Source organism: Mixophyes fleayi, chromosome 6, assembly GCF_038048845.1.
Source record: "Mixophyes fleayi isolate aMixFle1 chromosome 6, aMixFle1.hap1, whole genome shotgun sequence".
In the NCBI taxonomy this organism is placed as follows: domain Eukaryota; kingdom Metazoa; phylum Chordata; class Amphibia; order Anura; family Limnodynastidae; genus Mixophyes; species Mixophyes fleayi.
In genome coordinates this window covers 114622198-114642287 of record NC_134407.1, presented here as the reverse complement: position 1 = coordinate 114642287, position 20090 = coordinate 114622198, and the positions used below count along the sequence as shown (strand labels likewise).

General features: G+C 42.1%; 1 protein-coding gene across 1 annotated transcript in view; it reads left to right on the top strand.

Moving 5' to 3' along the window:
* Positions 1–20090, top strand: part of ERCC6 (ERCC excision repair 6, chromatin remodeling factor) — a 54846-nt gene that overhangs the window by 32403 nt on the left and 2353 nt on the right. Inside the window, exons 13-19 of the mRNA XM_075217173.1 lie at positions 103–213; positions 5775–5894; positions 6125–6219; positions 7342–7487; positions 8197–8658; positions 9021–9210; positions 17956–18034. Of these exons, the coding sequence (XP_075073274.1) occupies positions 103–213; positions 5775–5894; positions 6125–6219; positions 7342–7487; positions 8197–8658; positions 9021–9210; positions 17956–18034 (1203 nt within the window). The remainder of the gene's footprint in view (positions 1–102; positions 214–5774; positions 5895–6124; positions 6220–7341; positions 7488–8196; positions 8659–9020; positions 9211–17955; positions 18035–20090) is intronic.

The window sequence follows — 20090 nt, the reverse complement described above, 5'->3', positions numbered from 1 at the left end:
TTTGTAGTTATAAGTAGTAACAAAACAAACTCCATCCCTTTATTTTGGGGAATGTTCTGTAAATTTATTCTTGTGTGTGAAAGAAAACCCTCTTGTTTTCAGATGTTACAAATCCTGGAAGTGTTTGTAAAGAGTATGGGTTATTCCTACTTGAAGATGGATGGTACCACAACTGTTGCATCACGACAGCCTCTCATTGCAAAGTATAATGAGGTACAGCAGCATTGAAGGGGTATATCTTTTATTATAGTACAGTCATGGCCAAAAGTTTGGAGAATGACACAAATATTATTTTTCACACAGTCTGCTGCCTCAGGTTTTATGATGGCAATTTGCAAATAGTTCAGAATGTCATGAAGTGGGATCAGATGAATTGGAATTAATTTCAAAGTCCCTCTTTGCCATGACATTGAAAACAACATTTCTCTTTCATCCAGTCTGGGGGACACTGCTTACCATGGGTTGTGGAGGGGAGCTCGGAAGTTGGCACCTAGCTAGTTAACTTTAGCACTGCTGACAGACCCCTCCCCTCTACAATCCCCCTGCCCCTTCCTCTTCCTGTCAGTTTTTTCTAGGTGCCCAAAGGAGTTGGGCAAGTTTTAGAAACAGTTTTTTCTTTTATTTATTTTTTAATAACTTTAATTTTCTTTACTCTTTAGATTAGTTAGTTTAGGGCAGAGCTGGGAGTATGTTCTATTATAGAGAGCACACTCCCAGAAAGGATGCAGCAGTGACCGGGCTCTGTCAGAGAGAGCAGACTGCTCTCAATTGGCAGAGCATTAATGGTCACATTACAGAGTGACAAGCGGTCTCCGGACCGCTGTCACTCTTGGAGGCTCCCCCGATAACTGGCGCTGCCATTATAGGCATAGAGCGCCGCTTATCGGAATACCTCGCCGGCGGCCATGATGACGTCATCGGCCCATGGAGGTGCGCAGGAAGAAGGAGAGAGAGAGCGGGGGCCATACCAAGATCCCCCCTCAGGAAAATAGGAGGGGCATTGGGGTATATATCGCTGCAGGAGACCACTTCTAAGGGGTCTCCATAACTCTGCCAGAAAGATAAGTTCCTTTTAAAAAAAACAACAAAAAAGGAGACAGAAGGCTGCAGAGGGGGAACTATCACAGAGCTCCCCTGCTCTTCAGCACAAGTGGTACAGTCCGGTCTTCTGCCGCCAAAGAAGCCCGGGAAGGAACTTATCTTGGAGGGAGCAGGCACCAGGACACTGCTGTTGGACTTCTCCCCTGTGTGGCCCATTTGGCTAAGTACCAAAAACCTTTCTTTAACCATTTACAAACTGTATTTTGTGGTTGGAGGAGGGAGGCTAGTAAGGATTATTGTATTCTCTTACTTGCATAAATATTACACTGTCTGTTACATACAAGTACAACTTTTATTATAGATTAATTGGTTACTTGTTGCTTGCTCTGTCTCTCTTAATATATCTTTATCTAGTGTGTTTGGTGTGCTTTTCCTTATAAAATGTCAGATAAGGGAAAAGGACCTATTGCTAAATATTTTACATGTTCTAGATGTCATGTTAAATTAACTTGTGGTCAGAAGGACCCGTTGGCGCTCTGCTCTGACTGTGAAGGAGGGGTCCCCTCTGCGCAAACCCCGCTTAGTCAGACCCCACTGACGGAGGAACCGGCCTGGGTGGCCTCCCTGACACAGTCGGTTTCCTCTTTAGCACAGATTATCTCTCAATATACTCAGTTGCCATCTAGTGGGCAGCCTCTGCGGCTAATAATGCTATTACACCTTTGGGCCTCCCGGCTGCCACAGGTTCTATTGAAACGGCTATAGCTATATTCCTCTTTGCTTACGGACCAGCCCCCTGTTCCCACAGAACCGGCATGGTCCGCAGCATTTATAAAGGGTTTGGATAAACTAAACCAGTTACTCGAATCCCCAGACATTCCCCCTGCTAAAAGAAAGCTGCTTAGATCCGCTAATCCTCTTATGGTCCTTTCAGAATCTGAGGGTTTTTCAGAAGAGGAAGGGGAAACAAATTTTTATCCTGACCAGGTTCAACTTTTGGAACAGGAAGAGAACACTAAAAGTCAGTTTATTGATGATTTGGTTTTAGCGGTAGAACAGGCGTTGGACCTCCCAGAACCGGAGGATCCTAGTCCTAGAGACAGAAGTCTTTTTAAGTAGGCCAAAAGGAAGCATATCCGTTTTCCCCCTTCTGTAGAACTCAGAGATATTGCAGATGGAGCCTGGAAACAGCCTGATAAAAGGTTCTCTGTTCCCAGGAGGTTCTCTTCCCTGTATCCATTGCAGAAGCAGGACGTGGCTCGCTGGGAGGGAATCCCTAAAGTGGATATTCCAGTACCCCGTTTGGCCCGACACACTCTGCTACCAGTCCTGGGCTCAGCAACTCTGCAGGATGCCACTGATCGCAGAGTGGAATCTCATCTAAAATCTATATTTGTAGCAGCGGGTTCTTCCTTTAGACCCACATTTGCTTCAGCTTGGGTTGCTAGAGCCATGGAAGCATGGGCAGATCAACTGGCAGAGGCTTTACAGGACTCTGATTTACTTCCCCTAGCTTTACATTTGAAAGAGGCATCGGGGTACCTTATGAGGCGGCCCAGAGCACAGCGTCTGTGTCCTCCTCTATTCAAGCTGCATTTTTTTCAGCAAGAAGAACGTTATGGCTGAAATCCTGGGAGGGAGATTCGGAATCAAAAAAGTCCGTTGAAACCATTCCTTTTTCAGCAGCAGATTTGTTCGGCCCGGAATTGGATACTATAATTTCCCAGGCAACAGGGGGCAAAAGCACTTCTTTGCCGGTATTCTCAAGTAGGGGACGAGCCCCACGGTTCAGCTCATTTCGTCGGGCCTTTCGGGGGACCTCCTTGCCAAGGGGGCAGTCATTTAGAGGTAGACAACCGAATGCTCGAGGCCTCTCTGTCAGAGGCAGGTCCTCGTTTGCGGCTAGGCGTCAGGCCTTCAAGTCTCAGGAGAAGCCTGCGTCCTGACTTCCACTCTATTCCCCCGTGGGTGGCGACAGTGGGGGGGGACGTCTGTCGCTTTCAGGAACAGTGGGCAGCGTCATCCCAAGACCCTTGGATTCGGGGCATTATATCAAGGTGGTACAGGATAGACCTACTGGGTCCGGTACCACATTGTTTTTTTTTGTAACACCGCTTCCCCGAGATCCACAAAGAAGACAGGCAATACAGGCCTGTGTCGCCTCTCTTCTTTTGCAAAAAGTCATTTGCAGGGTCCAGGACAACCAGAAAGGGAAGGGATTTTATTTAAATCTTTTTCTGGTCAAGAAACCGGACGTGTCTTTTCGACCCATTCTAAACTTAAAAATCCTCAATGTGCACTTATGAGTAGACAATTTTCCGATGGAGTCCCTAAGGTCGGTGATAAAGAGAAAGATCAGTTTATGGCCTCCATAGACATGGAGCGACCATCAGTCTCTCCTAAGATTCACAGTGAGGACCTCCCACTATCAGTTTCGGGCTCTTCCCTTCGGCCTCTCCACAGCTCCGAGGGTCTTCACGAAGATCATGTCGGTCATGGCACCGTGTCTTCACTTAAAGGGGGTTCAGGTCGTGCCTTATTTGGATGATCTGCTCATCAAATACTCCTCAGAGATTTGCTTACGTCAGCATCTATCCCTCACAATATCGGTTCTCGAGAGCCATCGGTGGCTGATAAACTTAAAGAAATCCCAGGTGGTCCCGTGCCAACGCATGGTCTTCCTAGGACTCATCATGGACACCAGCCAACAAAAGGTGTTCCTGCCGGTGGAAAAGATCACTTGTCTTCAGAGTATAACATCTCAGGTCTTGTCCTCTCCCAGTCCCTCGGTTCATTTGTGCATGCAGCTGCTGGGAAAGATGGTGGCCTCCTTCGAAGCAATCCCCTAAGGTCGGGCTTATTCTCGATGCTTCCAGTGGGATCTGTTGACAAAATGGTCGGGTTTCAGTCCTATTTTTACCCTATATCCACTACTATCCTTCATTTTAAATTAACGGTCGTATCCCTGGATACACCTTCCCGCTAAAATTTTGTCTAACCCTTTCTTAAACATATCTATTGAATCTGCCATCACAACCTTCCCTGGCAATGAATTCCATATCTTGACTGCCCTTACTGTAAAGAACTCCTTCCTTTGCTGGTTGTGAAATTTCCTCTCCTCTAACCTTAGGGGATGACCACGTGTCCTGTGTATAGTCCTTGGGGTAAAAAGTTCCCATGAAAGCTCTCTTTATTGACCCCTAATGTATTTGTACATAGTAATCATATCTCCCCTTAGACGCCTCTTTTCTAAAGTAAACATGCCTAAACTGGCTAACCTTTCCTCATAACTTAATGACTCCATACCCTTTATCAATTTTGTCGCCCTTCTCTGAACCCTTTCTAGTTCCAAATTATCTTTTCTGTAGAGTGGTGCCCAGAACTGTACTGCATATTCAAGATGAGGTCTTACCAACGATTTATACAGTGGCAAAATTACACTGTCTTCCCTTGCATCTATGCCCCTTTTTATGCATGCCAATACTTTGTTTGCCCATGCAGCTGCTGCTTGACATTGAGCACTATTGCTAAGTCTACTGTCTACGAGCACTACCAAATCCTTTTCCATTATAGATTCTCCTAAATTAATTCCATTTAATTTATAGATTGTGTTCTTGTTTTTGATCCCTGAATGCATAACCTTACATTTATCTGTGTTAAACCTCATATTCCATTTGGCCGCCCAATCCTCCAGTTTATTTAAGTCCCTCTGTAGAGAAGCTAAATCTTGCTCTGATTTTATTACCTTACAGAGTTTAGTGTCATCTGCAAAAATAGAAACTTTACTCTCTAAACCATCACCAAGGTCATTAATAAATATATTAAAAAGGAGTGGTCCCAGCACGGAACCTTGAGGTACTCCACTTAAGACTTTTGACCAATTAGAAAATGTTCCATTTATCACAACTCTCTGTTCCCTATTCTCTAACCAGTTTTCGATCCAAGTACAAATTTTGATTCCTAGACCCAGAAGGAAAGGTGAGTCCTACCATCAGTCCTGCATCATGCCAACAGTAAAGCATCCTGAGACTGTTCATGTGTGGGGCTGCTTCTCAGCCAAGGGAGTGGGCTCACTCCCAATTTTGCCTAAGAACACAGCCATGTATAAAGAATGGTACCTAAACATCCTTCAAGAGCAACTTCTCCCAACCATCTAAGAACAGTTTGGTGACAAACAATGCCTTTTCCAGCATGATGGAGCACCTTGCCATAAGACAAAAGTGATAACTAAGTGGCTCCGGGTTTAAAACATCCTGATTTTGGGTCCATGGCCAGGAAACTCCCCAGACGAGTGGTCAATCCTCAAGAGGCGGGTGGACAAACAAAAACCCACTAATTCTGACAAACTCCAAGCATTGTTTAGGTAAGAATGGGCGCCATCAGTCAATATGTGGCCCAGAAGTTGATTGACAGCATGGCAGGGCAAATTGCCGAGGTCTTCAAAAAGAAGGAACATATATTGACTCTTTGCATAAATTTAATGTAATTGTCAATAAAAACCTTTGATACTTATAAAAATGCTTGTAATTTTACTTCAGTATACCATAGCAACATCTGATAAAAAGGTCAAAACACTGAAGCAGCATACTTTGTGAAAACCAATACTTGTGTCATTCTCAAAACTTTTGGCCATGACTGTACACTGCATGTATTCTGAGGTTATCATATCTTACTGTGGCTTCACTTAGTTAGATGTTGCTTTGTTGTTGTCAGCCTGATTGTGTGTCTTACAGGACACCTCGATCTTTATCTTCCTTCTTACCACCAGAGTTGGAGGGCTGGGTGTCAATCTGACTGGATCAAACAGAGTAATTATCTACGATCCTGACTGGAATCCCAGCACAGACACCCAAGTAAGTTGAATTTATATCAGATAAGGCCTAGGTCAGGAATTGAGGAGCCCATCCTCATCCAAAAATGTACCTGTCTTCTGTATTCAGAAGTTGGCAATTTGTTTGATGTTGCTTTTTTATTACATTGGATTTTGGAGCATTACTTGTTTTGAGCACAGTTAAGCAGTGTTAGAAAGTTGTATTAGTACTTAGATTCTGATGATTAAGACTTTAAACTATGTTATTAACAGGCTCGGGAGAGGGCATGGAGAATTGGCCAAAAGAAACAAGTTACTGTCTACAGGCTCCTTACAGCTGGGACTATAGAAGAAAAGATTTACCACAGGTACACCAAGTAGCATACACATGCCCTAAACATACACCCTCTTTTCTTCAGAGTTTATACTATTGCTAGTAACACATTTTAAAGAGAGTAGCAGGCTATGGATTCATAGTATGACTGATGCAGCCCATCCAAAGTACATAAAAAGGGTGTTTATCTCTTGAAAGCACAATTGACACTAAACGCTAACTCGCATATACAGCAAAATATTTCCAGTAACATGCATTGAAATGGTGTAATATTTGTTAATCAGTTTATTGTCTGCTGCTTACTTAAAGTTAGACGTTAAGTACATTCTGAACAGTTTTAAATTGACAATTGAATCATAAACCGTTTTATTATATATTTTATTTCAATCAATGCTGCAGAAAATAACTAATGTTCATGTCACTTTGTTATCGCTTAGATCAGGCCTGTCCAACCTGCGGCCCTCCAGGTGTTGTGAAACTACAAGCCCCAGTATGCTTTGCCAGTAGACAACCAGTTGATCGCTGGAAGGGCATGCTGGGACTTGTAGTTTCACAACACCTGGAGGGCCGCAGGTTGGACAGGCCTGGCTTAGATGATATGAAAAAAGTATGGTGCTCCCATTTAAGAAATCCTCATAAAACACATGTGTTTCTACTGAAGTACACAGCATACTTCCTTAACCATTTCTCTTAAAATAAAATATATACTCCAATATATTGATTAAGTCCATTATATAGATAAACATATTAAAGATTCAGCATTTTGTATCTTTTGCAGGTGGTGCAAAGCCATTAACTTACATAAAATATAATCAGTTAACTATGTTGCTTATAGAGACCCATTATGTCAACAGCTTTAAATGCTTTGCTCTGAAATGTAGGCGACAGGAGACTGATGACACAAATTCGTCACCTGTTGTTATAGTTAGTCACACTCCACAACAGTTTCATATTATAGTTGTCACCGCAAATAAGTTGTTATATCCCTAAATGTACATACTGCATTACACTAATCTTTCATGGCTAGTTAGATTTTTTTGATTGAATGTATGGATTTTGTTTAAAACGTCAATCTACAAACATACTTGTTATCACAAATATTGATGTCAGACATATCTTGACTGAATGTACTAGTGATATTTTTCTTTGTTCTTAGGCAAATATTTAAACAGTTCTTAACTAACCGAGTTCTAAAAGACCCAAAGCAGAGACGTTTCTTCAAATCCAATGACCTATACGAACTGTTCACCCTGAGCAGTCCTGATGCAAACCAAGGAACAGAAACCAGTGCTATATTTGCAGGTACTGATTAAGCAGAATGATTGTGCTCAGTCATGGAGAAAGATAGACATCTAGACAACTAATCTGTTTGTTAGTTTGTTTTTACTACCTGCATTAAATGGGCAAATGTCTATGCCAATAGGCACATGCTTCCAACCCTTCCTTTATTCAGAGCTGACCCATACTGAATATTTATTTAGTATGGTGTTGCTTACAAACTGATGAACCAGATTGCAATTCTCTGAAGAACTTTTCTTTTAAATTAAATAGAGAAATAGACAAAACCTTCATATGTAATGAAAATCTTTTCGTAATCATTACAAATATATAATCAGGTAGTATAAAGTATTTATTATCAATGGAAAACAGTGAGCTGTGACATGGATACACATATGTATACATATATGTGGTCATTGTATCGTTTTTAGCTGCAAAACAAAAGTGGGTTGTTTGGGCACGCCATGCTCTGTACTAATAAGCATAATGTGTGATACCCTCGTATCTGTTAGTGTTGGGACACAAACTATACTGTGGTGGAATTCTATTTTGAGGGTTCATGTACACAATGTCCATATTGGTCTTATTGCCCACCGCTGTTTTATACAAATACAAATAAATGTATAGGGCTCACTTTTCCAATCACTGATCATGGATTATGGTCAATTCAAGCAATATCTTATCTATTTGTGTTGCATGCATCAGATAAATATACAAGTCTTGTGTGTTCCAGGAACTTTTTCTGATGTTAAACTTTCAAAGCATCCTAAAAAACATCAAGTAACACATGTGAATGGTGCTCCTGGAGGGGATTCTCTTAACATTATTAAAAGTGATCAGTCTGTGCCGCGTATGCCCCCACAATCTGGCAATAGCATCCTTCCTTTTTACGTTGAGACTTCAGGACACGATGCATTGCAGACTAACTCTAGTTCAGGAGAAGTTCTTGATGCCAACTTGGGAGTTATCCAGGAAAGTGAACAGACCTTGTCTTCAGCACCTCAAAAGAGCCATTGCAAGCACAAAGCTAAAACGAAACACCAGGGCAGAGAGAGGAGGAAAAAAAAAGATGACAAGTTTGAGGGAAAGAGGATTTCCCATTTAGTGAAGCAAAAAACATTCACAAATGAGTTAAAGGAAGAGAGTCCGAAGACAAGTGATGATTATGTACTGGAGAAGCTATTTAAAAAGTCTGGTAGGTGATGCCATTGATTTAAGTGTGCAAGCCTTTGATATTGATTTTATTTATATATATATATATATATATATATATATTATATATAGTATGTGTATATTTAATTATCCATAGTATGTCACTTTGAGAACAGCTGCTAGAATACAGCTGTTTGTTTTCTCTAAGCTTGTTTCTATATTGAACGGCTATTTGTTGATCCCAGTAAAACACATGTCTCTTGTTAAATGTAACTTGTCATGTATACTAGTCTTTTCCCTGTCCAAAAAATATTTTTAAGACCTTAGTACTATTTATGGTCTTTTGTAGCCCAGTGCAGGTTTGTATGTGTGAAATTGTCTTAACCCAGTCTCTGTCTTCTCCAGGCATTCACAGTGTGATGAAACATGATGTTATAATGGATGCTTCCAATCCAGATTATGTGCTGGTTGAAGAAGAAGCAAGTAGAGTGGCCCAGGAGGCTTTGCGAGCTTTAAAAATCTCCCGCCAGCGATGCCGCGCAGCCACCTCCGGTATCCCAACACGGACTGGAACAAATGGTTCTTCAGGCACTAGGTGAGAATAGTGCTACGTAAAATTGAGAAGAAACAGACATGTATGACATGAAAAGCAGTACACTTTAACAATTTACAAAATATGTTCACAAAGCCTGTTCACAAATTCACAAAATTTGTATAGTCTGCAATATTTCAGGACAAAATAACTCCACTACAGCTTTTAGTAAGTTTATCTTCAATTAAGGATATCTCTGCAATTCTGAAACCTGAAGTAACTGCACAAAATTTATATAGAGAATAAGTAAACTCACAATTGTATGTTAACATCTATCAAAACCTTTGTAGTACTGCAATAACGAAAGTATTAACACTAAACATGTCCCGCATGCAGCAGCTTCTCTATCTTCTTTTACTCTGGGGCTGCGGAGACTGATTGAGTGATGGTCTAATATGTAACAGAAAGGTCTGTATTGGTTGGTGGATTTACATCCAATTACATAATTGGTAAACTCAGAGGAAATATATCTGACATGCAGTACTTTGCCATTTGAGCTGTTTGTGCTCTAGTAGCACCATGCCAGTTGTTCACTAGTGTGTATCTTTTGTTGTTTGTAATGGAGAGAGGAGAAAACATGCATTTGTGCTTATTAACAAAGCTGCAATGAAAAGTCTGAGTAAGACTGAACAGTGTATCTTAGCTTCATTTTACCTTTAATTGTTATTTAACATGTATAAATGGATATTATTATGTACTGTATTTTTTTAACTAAATTTGATTGCAAAAGTTTTGTTGTCATTTTTACTACACCTTTGAACAGGCCACACTATTTTAGACTAGCTTTATATGCTTTGTTTATCCTATTCTGATTGATTATTTCTTAATTTCAGTGTTATATTAGCATTTATAATAAGTGCCTCTTGGAGAACCATGTTGGCATTCCTTTTACTAAGATATCTGGCACAAAGCTCTGTTACATTCAGTAAAGTATATTTATTGTTCACTGTTCCTGACCTCAACCAGGCACCTGGTTCCCTGTCAGAAATTTACAAATATAATTTCTCATTTGACTAAATTCCTCTTTCTAAAACCTTTTGTTTTAGTACTGTTCTGCTTTAAAGCTGCTTGCACCACTCTGAGTACAGATCACTGGACCCCAAGTTCTCTCCTACAGACAAATTTCTTACTACGTTCTCCATTAGGGAAAACTAAATCTTGGATTGCATATTGGTTCCTTCCTTGAGAGATGTCCCATACAAGCAATCCAGAATGCCACTACTAGAGGCTTATTTAGCTATTGGGAACTCATGGCCACATCAGACATATTGTCAATGTTTGCCGAGGTCCTCATCTTTTCCTGGTTGTTCTTATTCAAAAAAAAAAATTCTCACCAGCTCATACAGGTTTTGTTTTTCTCTTTCATCCAGTCTGGGGGACACTGCTTACCATGGGTTGTGGAGGGGAGCACGGGAGTTGGCACCTAGCTAGTTAACTTTAGCACTGCTGACAGACCCCTCCCCTCTACAATCCCCCTGCCTCTTCCTTTTCCTGTCAGTTTTTTTTAGGTGCCCATGGAGTTGGGCAGTGTTTTAGTACTGCAAGTAATTTTTACTTTTTATTTTATTTATTTTTCATTTTATTAGTCCTCAGGATCTTTTATCTAGGTGGCAGACCTGGGAGTGTGTTCTATTATAGAGAACACACTCCCAGAATAGCAGCGCAGGCACTACTCTGTCAGATGAGAGCCAGAGGCTCTCACTGACAGAGAGGAAAGAATAGGGTGCCTGAATAGAGAGTGACAAGCGGTCTCTCCGGATCGCTGTCACTCTGGGAGCCTCCGCGATAACCGGCGCTGCAGGCATAGAGTGCCGGTTATCGGAGATTACACATGCCGGCGGCCAACTTGGATCCGCGGAGGAGCGAGGAGAAGAAAGGGGGCCATACCAAGATCCCCCCTCATTATAGAAGGGGGCATCGGGGTGCAAACCGCTGCGGAGACCTCAACTCTGGAGGTCTCCACTATGCTTCATACCATTTTTTCTATAAAAAAAACGGAGAAATAGCAGTAAAGAGAGACAGCATTAACGAAGGGGGGGAGCACATAGAGCTCCCCTGCCCTCCAGAGAAAAGTAGACTAGCCCGGTCTTTTGGCGCCAAGGAGAAGCCCGGGAAAAGGACACAGATCAGAGGGAGCAGGCACCAGGACACTGCTGTTGGACTTCTCCCCTGTTTGGCCTGTGAGCTAAGTATCTGATTTATTTAAACAATATTACTGTATTTGCTCTGACTGCAAAGGGGCTAGTAGGGGTTATATTGTAGTTCTCCTACTTGCCTAAAATATTATATTGTTGTTTAACAAATACAAGTACAACTTTTATGTCAGATTAGTTGATTACTTGTTTTTTACCACTGTTCTCTCTCTGTCTCTCTCTCTCAGCTAAATTAACTATTTAAGGCTGTGTGTTTGGTGTGCCTTCCTTTATAAAAAAAAAAATTACAGATAAAGGAAAGGGCCCTATGGCAAAGTATTTTACATGTTCAAGATGTAATGTAAAATTACCATGTGGGCAAAAGGACCCGTTGGCGCTTTGCTCTGTCTGTGAAGCAGGGGTCCCCCCTGCGCAAACCCATCATATTCCAACCCCACTGACAGAGGAACCGGCCTGGGTGGCCTCCCTGACACAGTCGGTTTCCTCTTTAACACAGATGATATCACAATCTACTCAGTTGCTATGTAGTGTGGCAGCCTCGGCCGCTAATAATGCTAGTTCATTGGACCTCCCTGCTACCACAGGTTCCATTGGAACGTCTATACCAGGACCTTCCTAATTGCTTACGGACGAGGCCCCTGTTCCCACAGAACCGGCATGGTCCGCAGCATTTATAAAGGGTTTGGACAAAGTAAACCAGTTATTTGAATCCCCAAACATCCCCCCTGCTAAAAGGAAGCGGCCTAGATCTGCTAATCCCCTTATGGTCCTTTCAGACTCTATGGGGTTTTCAGAGGAGGAGGGAGAAATAAATTCTGATCCTGACCAGGTTCAACCTTTGGAACAGGAAGAGAACACTAAAAGCCAATTTATTCATGATTTGGTTTTAGCGGTGAGACAGGCGTTGGACCTCCCAGAACCGGAGGATCCTACTCCCAGAGACAGAAGTCTGTTTAAGAAGGCAAAGAGGAAGCATATCCGTTTTCCCCCTTCTGTAGAACTCAGAGATATTGCAGATGGAGCCTGGAAACATCCTGATAGAAGGTTCTCTGTTCCCAGGAGATTCTCCTCCCTGTATCCATTGCAGGAGGAAGACGTGGCCCGCTGGAAGAGGGTTCCCAAGGTAGATATTCCAGTAGCCCGTTTGACCAGACACACTTTACTACCAGTCCCAGGTTCAGCAACTCTGCAGGATGCCATGGATCACAGAGTGGAATCCCAGCTGAAATCTATATTTGTGGCTGCGGGTTCTTCCTTTAGACCCACATTTGCTTAAGCTTGGGTTGCTAGAGCCATGGAAGCATGGGCAGACCAACTGGCAGAGGCTTTACAGGACTCTGATTTACTTCCCCTGGCTTTACATTTGAAAGAGGCATCGGGGTACCTTTATGAGGCGCCCCAGAACTCAGCGTCTGTGTCTTCCTCTATTCAGGCTGCATCTATTTCAGCAAGAAGAACGTTATGGCTGAAATCCTGGGAAGGAGATTCGGAATCAAAAAAGTCTGTTGAAACCATTCCTTTTTCTGCAGCAGGTTTATTTGGCCCAGATTTGGATACTATGATCTCCCAGGCAACAGGGGGCAAAAGCACTTCCTTGCCGGTATTTTTTAGTAGGGGCCGGACCCCTCGGGTCAGCTCTTTTCGTCAGCACTTTAGGGGACAATCATTTAGAGGTAGACAACCAAATGCTCGAATCTCCTCTGTCAGGGGTAGATCCTCGTTTGCAGCTAGGCGCCAGGCCTCCAAGACCCAGGAGAAGCCTGCGTCCTGACAACCACTCTATTCTGCCGGAGGTGGCGCCAGTGGGGGGACGTCTGTCTTTGTTTCAGGAACAGTGGGCAGCGTCCTCCCAAGACCCTTGGATTCGGGGCATTATATCAAGGGGGTACATGATAGACCTGCTGGGTCCGGTACCACATTGTTTTCTTCATAACCCCACTACCCCGAGATCCAACAAGAAGACAGGCAATACAGGCCTGTGCCGCCTCTCTTCTTTCACAAAGAGTCATCTGCAGGGTCCCAGATGACCAGAAGGGACAGGGGTTTTATTCAAACCTGTTTCTGGTCAAGAAGCCGGACGGGTCCTTTCGACCCATCTTTAACCTAAAGACCCTCAATGTGCACTTACGGGTGGACAGGTTTCGGATGGAATCCCTGAGCTCGGTAATAAACGGCTTAGAGAAGGATCAGTTTATGGCTTCCATAGACATAAAAGACGCATACCTCCACGTTCCCATTTGGAACGACCATCAGTCTCCTATGATTCACAGTCGGGTCCTCCCACTATCAGTTTCGGGCCCTTCCCTTCGGCCTCTCCACAGCTCCAAAGGGTCTTCACGAACATCATGTCGGTCATGGCAGCGTGTCTTCACTTAAAGGGAGTTCAGGTCGTGCCTTATTTGGACGATCTGCTCATCAAATCCTCCTCAGAGATTTGCTTACGTCAGCACTTATCCCTCACCTTGGCAGTCCTTGAGAGCCATGGGTGGCTGATTAACTTAAAAAAAATCCCAGATGGTTCCGTGTCAACGCATGGTCTTCCTGGGGCTTATCATGGATACCAGTCGGCAGAAGGTGTTCCTGCCTACGGAGAAGATCAGTTCAATCCGGACTACAACTCAGGTCTTGTCTTCTCCCAGCCCCTCAATTCACTTGTGCATGCGGCTGCTGGGAAAGATGGTGGCCTCTTTTGAGACCATCCCCTTCGGGCGAGCTCATTCTCGATGCTTCCAGTGGGATCTGTTGACAATGGTCAGGATCCCACCTACGCTTGAATCTCCAGAGGATCTCGCTGTCTCCGAGGGCGAGAGAATCGCTCCAGTGGTGGCTGAATCAGGATCACATGGCGGTGGGCAGGTCCTTTGCTCCATGGTCATGGATCATAGCCACAACAGACGCCAGCCTGAGAGGTTGGGGAGTAATGGTCCTGCACCTCAGGCTCCAGGGGCTCTGGTCAGTTCAGGAATCAGCCTTATCAATCAACACATTAGAGTTGAAGGCAATTCTTTTAGCTCTCAGGGGGGCCCAGACTCTTCTTCAGGGCCACCCAGTCAGAGTTCAGTCCTACAATGCCACGGCTGTGGCATATGTCAACAGACAGGGAGGAACCAGGAGTGCAGCTGCAATGCAGCTCAGATATTCCTTTGGGCATAACAGTATGTTCCAGCAATCTCGGCGGTGTTTATTCCAGGAATAAAAAATTGGGAGGCCGATTACCTCAGTCGCAATGCGATGATGCCAGGGGAGTGGTCCCTCCACCCGGAAGTATTTCAGTCTCTAGTTCAGAGGTGGGGTCTTACGGATATAGATCTCATGGCCTCCAGACACAACAAAAAAGTTCACAGGTTTTGCGCAAGGTCAAGAGACCCCTTAGCGGTAGCGGTGAACGTGATGTCCATGTCATGGGAATTCAGGTTGGGTTATTCGTTTCCCCCGATTCCCATGCTTCTTCGAGTACTCAGACGAGTGAGGCAAGGCGGTCGGCCAGTGATTCTAATAGCTCCCTCATGGCCGCGTCAAGTGTGGTACGCAGACATAATATCCATGGCGGTAGGACAGGGATATCGTCTTCCGTCACGAGAAGACCTTCTTCTCCAAGGTCCCTTTCGTCACCAGAATTTACCTCAGCTCAGTTTAACGGCATGGCTGTTGAAGCCAGCCTCTGGAGAGCTAGGGGTTTTTCCCCCATTGTAGTGAACACTATGCTGCGAGCTCGAAAACCGGTTTCGGCTCGCATCTATCATCGTATTTGGCGAGCCTATATTAGATGGTGCGTAAATAAGTCCTGTCACACATCTTCCTTTCGTCTCCCTCGCTTATTGGCTTTTCTTCAGGATGGGCTGGAAGCAGGGCTCCGTTTAGGTTCATTAAGAGTTCAGGTTTCAGCGCTTTCAGTTTTCTTTCACCTGAAGTTAGCAGACTTGCTAGACATCAGGACTTTTCTTCAGGGAGTCTTACATATTCAGCCTCCTTACCTTCCGCCTACAGCACCATGGGATCTAAACCTGGTACTGGATATGCTTGAAGGGCCTCCTTTTGAGCCATTAACTACGGCAGATTTTAGGTGTCTTACCTGGAAGGTCGTCTTTCTTTTAGCTATTGCATCTGCACGTAGGGTTTCGGAATTAGGAGCTCTGTCTTGCCGAGAACCATATCTGGTTTTCCACGAGGACAGAGCGGTGTTAAGAACCCTCCCTTCCTTCGTTCCAAAAGTAATTTCGGCTTTCCATCTGAACCAGGAAATTGTATTTCCGGTCTTTTCATCTACTTCCCATTCGGATCAACAGTCTATGGAAAAGTTAGATGTGGTTAGGGCTCTCCGCATTTATGTCAAAAGAACTTCTCAGATTAGACGTACAGATTCTCTGTTTGTTCTTTATGATGCTAATAAGAGAGGCTGGCCAGCCTCAAAACAGTCCATTGCAAGATGGATTACGGCAACCATCAAGCAAGCTTACATAAAGGCTAACCGTCCTGTGCCAGAGAGACTTACAGCCCATTCCACCAGATCGGTAGGGACGTCATGGGCAGAGAGAAATGGGTCTTCTGCAGACCAGCTTTGCAGGGCAGCCACCTGGTCCACACCTTTACAAAATTTTTATCAGTTTAATGTATTTGCATCTGCGGCTGCAAATTTCGCTCGTAGTGCTCTACGAGCGGGGCTTTCAGAGTGGTCCCACCCTTTGGGGGGGCTGCTTTAGAACGTCCCCATGGTAAGCAGTGTCCCCCAGACTGGATGAAAGAGAAAATAGGATTTATGTACTTACGTTAAATCCGTTTCTCTGATTCCGTCTGTGGGACACTGCGATCCCTCCCTTCTGCTTTTCCTCTGTATGCTCTTGGTTGATTGACCTTTCTCCTTGGGGCTTTTTAATTAACTGACAGGAAGAGGAAGAGGCAGGGGGATTGTAGAGGGGAGAGGTCTCTCAGCAGTGCTAAAGTTAACTAGCTAGGTGCCAACTCCCGTGCTCCCCTCCACAACCCATGGTAAGCAGTGTCCCCCAAACGGAATCAGAGAAACGGATTTAACGTAAGTACATTAATCCTCTTTTTTTCATCTATAGTGCACTGTATTAAAACTGCTTTACATCATTATTTACATAGAAAGTAGCTCCATCTTTTTCTACTCTGTGTTTTGTAAGTGGGTTATAACCGGGAATAAGTATGTCCCAGTCATGTCTATCCTTGTATTGTGATTCAGTAATAGTTACGTGATCTAAACTTTCACTGTACATGATTAAAATCTATTTCATATTTTTGGCCACCACACCTTAACTAACTGTTAATGCAATGAGAAAACCCTCTCTTTAAGAACCTCAGTTCCTTTAGTATCGGGACGCAGGCAGTCTTTTTTTGGACAATATCTTATACTTCTAAACTCCACGGTCATGACTGAAGTTCCTTTTCTAACAGACAAAAAGCTCTCTCAACTGTTCCAACATCACTGATAGATAAATAATTAATTTTTATCATGTACAACAAAATCTACTTTTCCACCTTTATTCACTGATTCAACAACGTTTACTATGCACCTCCTGGGGTAAGTTTATCAAGCTGCGAGTTTCTGGTAGTTTGAAAGGTAGAGATATTGCCTAGAACAACCAATCAGATTCTAGGTATCATTTGTTTAGTACATTATACAAAATAATAGCTAGAATCTGATTGGTTGCTATAGGCAACATCTCCAGTTTTCCATCCAGCCGAAAACTTGCAGCATGCTAAATTTACCCTTTGTTTCTCTTGGCAGTACCTCCTGGAAAGCAGGTAACTAATCTTTTCTTCATGACCAATTCCCAGATCAACAGCACTTATAATTGAATTCCCTATGAAAAGCTTCCTACATTCAAGGGACTCCTCTTCATTTTTTGCAAAACCATCTAAAACCTGCCTCAGCCACTGGAGCCATAACTTAAGAATCACCTTTATGCTCAGTGAGAACAAAAATGAAGGATGTAAAGGGAACATGTTTCCTAACGGTTACAGATCATAGAGTGGGCCAAACTGTTCTTCTCCTAGGTGGTCTCTAGAGTAGTGGTGACATTTAGGTCGCAACTGAGACATAGAAATTGTTAGAATATTTGAATGTCACTTAATAATTGTAACTGTGCTAACGTGAGAACTGAAAATAGATTGCATTACCCTTATATATCCAGAATATTGGCTATACAAATGCTTTCCCCTAAGCCAGACATGCTTACAATAACTATGATACTACTTATTGACCAAGTCAAAACCTCTACTGTTTCCAAACTCATGATAGATTGTACAGCATTGCAGAATATGCTGGCACTATATAAATAAATGTTAATAGCTATTGAAAACTAGACAAAAAAATGGTATTAAGGGGCAATTCCTTTTAACATCCTATAGATGGTGCTGTGGAATGTATTTATAGTGAAATATGTAATAGAAGTGTACAAAAAAAAAGAACAGGCACTGTCATAAAACAACCAGTATTAAAATTTACTCTTACACAATAACCTGTATTTTCTTTCTGTAGTTTTTGGTAGTGCAGCTTCTTCTGTAGTATCGGTGAATATTACAAATATGTTTTTGCTATATAAGAGAAACCTACTTAATATGTTTTTACTTATAGGCGGTTTGGCCAGAAAAAAAACCCTCTGTTGCTCCGTCCTGATCCCCCCAAAACTAAGCTCTCCCAGGACAAGTGCAAGGTAAAAATGGCAAAATTATGGAAAGTGGCTTTAGTGAACCCTTCTCATAGCAGTTTTATATATTTTCAAAACTGAATATTTCTAGAAGATGGATCTTTCTCACCTTCACACTACTCATGCTTATATGCTTCTTATTAGGTGTACTTATTGTTGACCAATATATAAATGTGGGATAATGCGCAACCTACTGTGAAATAGGAGCTCACAGAGAACTTATGTGACTCTTATTATAGCCTTAGATTTCACAGTGAGGCGGTGTGTTGTTCGTAATAATACATAAGTCGTAGTTTTTGATACAGTAATGAAAGTATTTTAGTATTCTAGTTGTCAATGCAATTTACTGTTTTTTATTCAATTGTGTAACATATTATCTTTGAATAGGGATGTCAGAGTTTGACAAAGATAAAGATTTCACAGTTGCTTATGCACGTATTCACTGCACTAGTGTATGACCATAGTATATATATTGAAAATACAGGCTAGGCATTCACTGAATGGTCACTGAATATCACAGCTACAACTAATTTCTTTCAGTCTAACGATATGATAATGATCTCGAATTGGTGCTAACCCAGGTTTACAAAATACTTCAATAAAAACGTCTCCTTTTATACATCACAAGGGCTAGAATCTATGTGGTTGCATGGATTTATTCATAGATTGCAAAAATAAATATAACTGCCCTGTGGTAAAGTTGTACTGTGCTGCATCTATGAACATGAATGGAAAATGCCTTAAAACTCACTTAGTCCCATTGAATCACGATAACTTGCAAAACAGGAGCATAATTAAAAATAACATAAGACGGAAAAATGTTGCATTTGAATAACTGCATCCAATTGTATCCATTTTTAAACAAAAATTGCATACAATCGCACTGCATTCAATATGTGATTTGTCGCAGCTCGATAAAGAAAATCATCTTTAGCTAGCATTAGCAGCAGTGTTGTCTCGTGTGATAAACAAGAAATTCCCATTGGTGCTGGGTATAAAGGTGGTCTATAAGTACATAGGATAGAGATATAGAAAAATAGCAATACATATAGCAATGTGATTAGTGAGTAAAAGAAAAGGTATTGTTTTAACTATTAAGTTATGCCTTGGTGAATAGAATCAAGTATTCCACCATTTTTCTAACCACTATAATAACACTGTTCTACTTTAATCCATAGCTGATATTTAATTTCAGCTCTCATATTTGTTAATAATTGCAAATATGTAAAGAAATGTGGTACCCTGTGTAGAAGAAAATATGCCATAAATTTAAATAAGCTTTATGGATACAGCTAAAATACCTACAAAGATATTTTCCCATTTTATAATGCATCTTTTCATTAAGATCTGAAATGTTACGTGCAAGTTGTATTTCTGTTTATTGACATTAGTTTTAGCAGCTGGTCCCAAGTTGCCATGGGTAGTGGGGGTATAGGGGAGACAAACTAATCAGTCTATCCTTTAGTCTTACCATCTCTTTATGGGCTCACGGTCAGATCTCCAAATAAGCACTAGAGGTGCACAGCTGGCTATGCACTAAAAAAAAACAGGTGTCCAGGAGAGGAGGAGCATTGTAGAGGAGGGGAGTAAAAACCATAAAAGTTTTAGTGCCTGAACTTCCATACACACTACTATACCCCAATGTATTGCGGTGTCCCCCAGTGGTAGGAAAGAGAAATATAAGGGAGCAGCGCAAGGATCAGTGGCCATTTTGGACAAGTGTGGTCAGGATTGTACTACAATGTTTGAAGAAGAGAGATGAAAACATTTTATGGTCTGAATCTCCTGTTTTAAAAAGTGAATGTGTAATATTAAAACAAATATAAGTTGCGTGTCCCAAACTATAGCTGGCTTCGGCACAAAAATAGGGCTTGCTTTCTGGAATCAGGTTGTTTTAAAATGAAAGCACCACAGTCAGCTAATGCAATTCTTTTTTTTTTTTTTTTTTTTTTTTAATAATTCTTATTAAGGTTTTTACAAAACAACTTGGGTAAAACATACCAAAAAAAGTATACATATGAAACACAAAATGTTTACAAACATTGAAATGAACACAAAGTAA